Source organism: Amphimedon queenslandica, unplaced genomic scaffold (genome assembly GCF_000090795.2).
Source record: "Amphimedon queenslandica unplaced genomic scaffold, v1.1 AMPQUscaffold_12377, whole genome shotgun sequence".
Taxonomy (NCBI): Eukaryota; Metazoa; Porifera; class Demospongiae; order Haplosclerida; family Niphatidae; genus Amphimedon; species Amphimedon queenslandica.
Window position 1 is genome coordinate 6,969 of NW_003547386.1, and position 6,397 is coordinate 13,365.

The 6,397-nt window shown below is 35.8% G+C and overlaps 1 protein-coding gene across 1 annotated transcript in view; it reads right to left on the reverse strand.

Annotated features, from left to right (window-relative positions):
* The window catches only part of LOC109587933 (IQ and ubiquitin-like domain-containing protein), a gene marked incomplete at its 3' end in the record, with an annotated part of 11,335 nt that extends 5,020 nt beyond the window's left edge, over positions 1 to 6,315 (reverse strand). The window contains exons 1-6 of the mRNA XM_020004141.1: positions 6,209 to 6,315; positions 6,082 to 6,164; positions 5,930 to 6,030; positions 5,683 to 5,830; positions 5,306 to 5,491; positions 5,076 to 5,144 (exon numbers count right to left, since the gene is read on the reverse strand). Of these exons, the coding sequence (XP_019859700.1) occupies positions 5,076 to 5,144; positions 5,306 to 5,491; positions 5,683 to 5,830; positions 5,930 to 6,030; positions 6,082 to 6,164; positions 6,209 to 6,212 (591 nt within the window). The remainder of the gene's footprint in view (positions 1 to 5,075; positions 5,145 to 5,305; positions 5,492 to 5,682; positions 5,831 to 5,929; positions 6,031 to 6,081; positions 6,165 to 6,208) is intronic.
* Positions 6,316 to 6,397: the final 82 nt, after the last annotated feature.

Here is a 6,397-nt window from a genome sequence, read left to right on the forward strand (position 1 = left end):
ACTATTTTCCCATTTTTAATGTTTTTTATTGACTTGTTTCCATTCTTTTTTCTTAAATCAAGAAATTACATTCTGTTATGATTCTGTGGTTAGGTTAATTATATTCATGCTAATCACGTGCGCATAAATTAAAATGGCGTCAAACCACAAACCCACGCGGTGGCTGCAGCTGGATTTTGTCTTCCATTTTGTTCTCTGTCCTCGCTTCTTTTAGAAACTACCTTTGTGGTCCTTGACCCAAGCCCAGAGGAGTGATGTAAAAGTCACCTTGAACTGTTCTCTAGTTCAAGAGATTATCCGGTGTATAGAAGAAAGATGAAAGAAGAAGAAGAAGAAAAAGTCTGAAGAATTTTGTAGAAATTTGAATTTGGGCCTGTTTTCCAGAAATGCTCCCGCTACATTACAGTTCACTTTAAAGGTACCAGGAGAATCGCTCAGTGAAGGAGAGCTCATCTAAGCCATTTATAAGGCTGTACAACGTAAGATAAAAGAGATATAAGTGTTTGAAAATCATAAAAACGGACGCCATCTTGAAAAATCAACCTCAATCCTACATATAGGCTACCGCCTATATAATAACTAATAGTGTAATCCTTACATGTATACAATGAACAAAGCAAGAGATACTACTATGATTCCAGTTAAAAGTATAAGTACAAGAGCTACACTAACACCAATAGCAACTCCTACAATAATTATAACAATAGTATCAAAATATAATTAACATGTAACTGACATACCTTGATTACTGCCACCGTCAGTATTTAATAGAACTAATGTCTCATTAGCAATAACTGTCCATTCTCCATATCCATTATCAGTGTATGCACGTACACCAAAAATATAACAAGATATATCATTAAGACCAGTAATGTTGATAAATGAATTGCCATTGGTTGAATTAGAGAACTGTAGCATTTGAATATCAATGTCATCATTATCTACCATTGAACAGTTACCATCAGACTCTAAGATATGATATCCTATCTCATATGTGATAATGGGATAGTCTGATGGAATATAACTAGGTACACTCCATGAGATAACAGCCCATGTAGTCTCCATGATACTGGATACTGAACCAACTGGACCAGGTACTGAATAATGACATATTCTCACAGAACTCATATAGTATAATAATTACATACCTATTCCAATCTCTACTTCAATAGGATCACTGAAGGGACCTCTTCCAACAGAATTGAAAGCAGCTACACTGATGTTATACTCAGTACCAAATACTAGATCATTCAATATGATATATCTCTCAGTACTGGTAAGGTTGTATCTGATACTACTGTTACTGATAATCACTGTATAGCCTGTGATTAGACCATTATGCTCAGAACAATTGACCTCATTCCAAGTGAGATTATTAATTGGTTGTAATAAAAACAAAAAGTCTACGACACCAGTAGGAGCTATACACAAAATACAATAAATGCAAAATAGTTAATGATCATACCTATTGACAATGTATCTTCAACAATAAAACTAGGATCAGATCCTCCTAGTACATTACCAGCTCTCACTGTGATGGTATAGTTCATACCACTGTACAGACCTATTAATGTATAACTGTATGTTGTAGTGGACTGATGAGGACCAACAGAGACTCTCTCATTCACTGATGATAACTCCGGACAAGATGGCGTATAGGAGATGGTGTAGTATGTTACATAATTGTCACTACTGGGAATAGTCCACTTCACTGTAATACCAGTGGTTGAGACATTAGATGCTGAGAGACTAGTTACTGGACTAGGAACTACAACACATATCAATTACACTCTCTCAATCATAATAACTCACCATCAAATCTTAACACTCTTACTGTGCTATCAACTGAAGGAAGATCTATATATGAGTACACACTGATGGTATAGGTACTCATTGGTGAGAGGTCTGTTAGTACAATTTCATTTTCACTGGTAGATACTACATTCCTGGTTACACCTCCAGTAGTATACTCAATCACATATCCATTAGTCTCTGATGAAGTGGTCCAGTTCACTTTGATACTAGTAGCATTTAATATAAACCCTCTCACATTATTTGGAAGACGACTAGGAGCTAGAAAAGAGACAAGGGTATCTACTATTGATTAAAGTATAATCATACCATGTAATATCACAGATTGACTGTAGTTGACTCCTCCAATCATTGCTATACAGGTAACATTAACTAACACTCCCAGTGGATCAGGATATACCAGTAGTGTGTTGTTGTATATCACGTCATCAATTAATGTATACATTGAGTTATTCTTCATCACTCCATTCACTAACCAGTAAACATCAGTTGAAGGATTTATATCAGTAGTTATGAGACAATCAATACGATATTGAGTGTTATTGAGTTGTGTAATGGATGAGACTAGTGTCCAATTGATTGAATTAATAACTAGAAATACATCAACAATGTTACAAGTACATTAAAAGGTGCAGTAGCAATACCTGGTAAGGTCTGTACACTGATTGTGCTAGCAGGTCCCAGTAATTGTTGATAGGCTCTGACTGTGATGCTATAAGTTGTTTCTATATTCAGTCCATTCAGTGTGATTGTATTATTACTACTTCCCTCCACCTGTACTGTCTGCACAGTGTCTGTGTCACTAGTGACATTGACTACATATCCATCAGTATCAGATGAATCAAGTGCAGTCCAACTGACAGTGATAGTGGTAGCTGTTTTGCTGACCTCAGTAAGAGAAGATGGAGCAGTTGCTGGTACTATATAACAGAGAGATATGATTTTTGGCAGATTGTATATTTACCTTTAATGGTTAAAGTACGTGTTCTATCAATGCCACTACTAAAATTATCCAATACACACTGATACATTTGATCTCCAGTGGTTGATTGACTGATTGATCCATTACTGACAGTCATTCCATCCCATGTGATATCAACGGTATATCTTAATGTGTTGGGGTTGCTACTAACTAACACAGCACCAGGACAAGTACTGTATCGATCATCACATTTGGTATAATTAGCTAATGCAGTACTATTAATGCTCATACTAATACCATCATAGCGATCAAATCCAATTTTAGTACAATTCAGTTTGTATTCCTGAGGATATACTGTCATATCAGAAGGAAGATCAGCAACGGTAAATGATTCTATTTCTGCAAATCCTACAAATGAAAATTATTACATCAGTAAGTGATTATAGCCTCCTGTTACTGAATATATTAGCAAAGATGATGTTAGTGTTAGGATCTGAACAATCAGTGGGTAGACAACACTTGTACCAGCCTTCTTGAGAATTTGATAGTCCCTGAGCAAGATAAAGATTGATTGTAGCAGCAGGTGAAGTGACATTAGTACAAAGAAAAGGATCACTGGCACTATTATTGTTACAGTCAACAGGATCATCAGGATCAGCAACTCTAACCCACTGACCAGTAGTTAGACTAGTACCAGCTAACACACATGATATAGCTTTAGTAACTGCATTGACACTATTGTCAAAGAAATATGATCCGTTAGGATAACAGTTTCCATTATATGCTAAATAGATACCTATAAAATCAATACTTATACATTATATCTATATAATAAAGTTAGGTACCTTCTTGCTGACAAATGTGAGTGAAGACACTGATTTTACTAGCAGGTCCCAGTAATTGTTGATAGGCTCTGACTGTGATGCTATAAGCTGTTAGTTCTCTCAGTCCATTCAGTGTGATTGTATTATTACTACTTCCCTCCACCTGTACTGTCTGCACAGTGTCTGTGTCACTAGTGACATTGACTACATATCCATCAGCATCAGATGAATCAAGTACAGTCCAACTGACAGTGATAGTGGTAGCTGTCTTGTTGACCACAGTAAGAGAAGAGGGAGCAGTTGCTGGGACTGTAATAAAATCTCATGTTATTTCATGATATAGCTCGTTTTACCTCTAATTGTAAAGTAACGATTCCTCTTCACATTACCAAGGTATAAATAGAATTTATACTTATGATCACCATTGTTGTTTGACTGACTCAGCATTCCACTGGTAATAGCCTCTCCATTCCAAGTAACAGTTACAGTATACTCCCATTTTCCATTACCTTTGTTTACTGACATTCCAGTACCAATAGAACAACTGTATCCTTGATTGTGTCCACTGCAGAGTTTAGTACTAGTACTACCTTCATAGTACCAATCAGCATTCTTTAAATTGGCTTGGGTTGAATGACCAATTCTAATAGCATGTAGTGTGTATGACTGAGGTATAGTTGTTTTATCTGAAGGAAGGTCAACTGTAATATTTTCAATCTGTGCCCATCCTACAGTAAATCAGTAACAAAGTGACAAACTGTACTAGCACAAAAAGAACACTTACTGAATATATTAGCAAGGATGATGTTAGTGTTAGAATCTGAACAACTAGTAGGTAGACAACATTTATACCAACCATCATCTGATGGTGATATGCTTCCATGAATGTAAAGATTGATGCTAGCATTAGGGGAAGATACCTCATTACAACGAAGAGGATTAGTACTGCAGCCAACTGATGATCCACTAGAATTAACCCACTCTCCACCATTCAGAGTAAAGCCAGGTAACACACACATGATACTTTTACTGGCTCCTGTAATATCAGCATCATAAAAATAGGATCCATTAGTATAACAGTTTCCATTATGCCTCAGGTAGATACCTATAAAAACCTATACAGTTGTTATTATACACATCCAGTGTCTTACCTGAGGAAGGTGGACATTGACTAATAACTTCACTGACACTCAATAAGAAGACAACAGCAGCTAGTACAGAAGGCATTTTATGCTTCATTCCCACAACTAATGATAGCTAATTATACACATCATTTATAAAGACACTCCTCTACTATATGCTATAAAGTATCAATACAGTTATAGCACATGTATAATGTAGCATTATTAATGATTATGATAAAGAAAAACAACAGTATTGTTTATGGCTGACTATATAGGTACATGCATATGTGCATATCTTAGTTAGGGTCTATTGCTAATTGTTGCTATTGTTCCTGTGGGTGTCTAACTATATTTAAGGTCGTGGTAAAGGTAGTTCTCCATCATTCCTGGTACCTGTGTGAAATAATTCCTTGCTAATATGTGCCTTTGTCTTATCTTATCTGTAAACTGTGAACTGTAAGCCTGTAGAGAGAAATGATAATAAATGCAATTATGTCTATCAATTTCATTATATGCACATGTACATTAAGAATTTAACATTGACAAAGCGTGAAAAAGCAAAACATGCATAAATAAAGCAATAAAGTGAAAACAAATAAAAAACAGCATTATTTAATTTCTACCTTTTCAGGGTCATCCAGTTTAACATGAGCCCTAGCTTCATCAGTTGTCAATAATATACAGTTCCATGGGCTCCAGTGTTCAGTGATATTCCAACGAACTAGTATCAACTCAAATAGATCCTTCTCACCACTCACAGCACTCTGACCAGCCCATATGTTCTCTATCAAATAACGTACATCACTCTCCTGTAAAGGAATAATGTGTATAAGGCGCATGTACAAAGCATGCATATTGCAAAATTGCTTCTACAAAAATACGCTGACATGAAAATGAGAAAACTGTTGGATAAACAGTATTCATGTAAGTTTTACTAAAAATAATTTATTTAACTAATGTGTTATGCATTATCTTTGTACCTCTCATTACTATCCATTACTTGTATAATAAAGATAATGTGGGAATCATCTTGATAGTTTTCCTCTGTTTTCCGTATTGTCTTAAGCATAGCACGATATAATGTATAGTCCTCTCTAGCACGAGCTTTATTATCCAACTCCTTACACTGTCTACAATGACCAATGACACTGTATGGGGAAGAGGAAGGAAAGATAGGACGAAAAAGTAAGGAGTAGAGAAGTAGATTAAAAATATTAAAAATAATGCAGTGCATGTACATGTAATACTGTGATTTTGTTGATAATTCAAAATCAGTTGATGGTAAATATTGACAGCAACTTCTACAATAATAAACATTAGTCCTTAATACAGAAGGATCCTGTGGGACCTGATAGGAGAGGAGTAAGGATAATGGTACATAATGAATAGTGTACAGTACTTTGATGTGTTTGGCAGCTTCAGGATTAAAGAGTGGTGTCTTACAATATTGAAGGAACAATGTAGCAATCCTCTTCCTCAAACCTAATGCACCAAATGGTCACATGAACCAATACTGAATGACATACCCATAAGAGCTGATGGTTTGGTGTCCCTCACTAACAAATCAGCTTCTCTATCAACCAGTTCAACTATCTCTCTTGTTAGCTTACAGTCATGCTCCTGGAGAAGAGACAGGGAAGCAAAGGTGGAGAGTCAAAGATGCCTCTTATCAATTTTTTAGTTACACATGCTCTCTTCTCTCTCCTTACCTAACA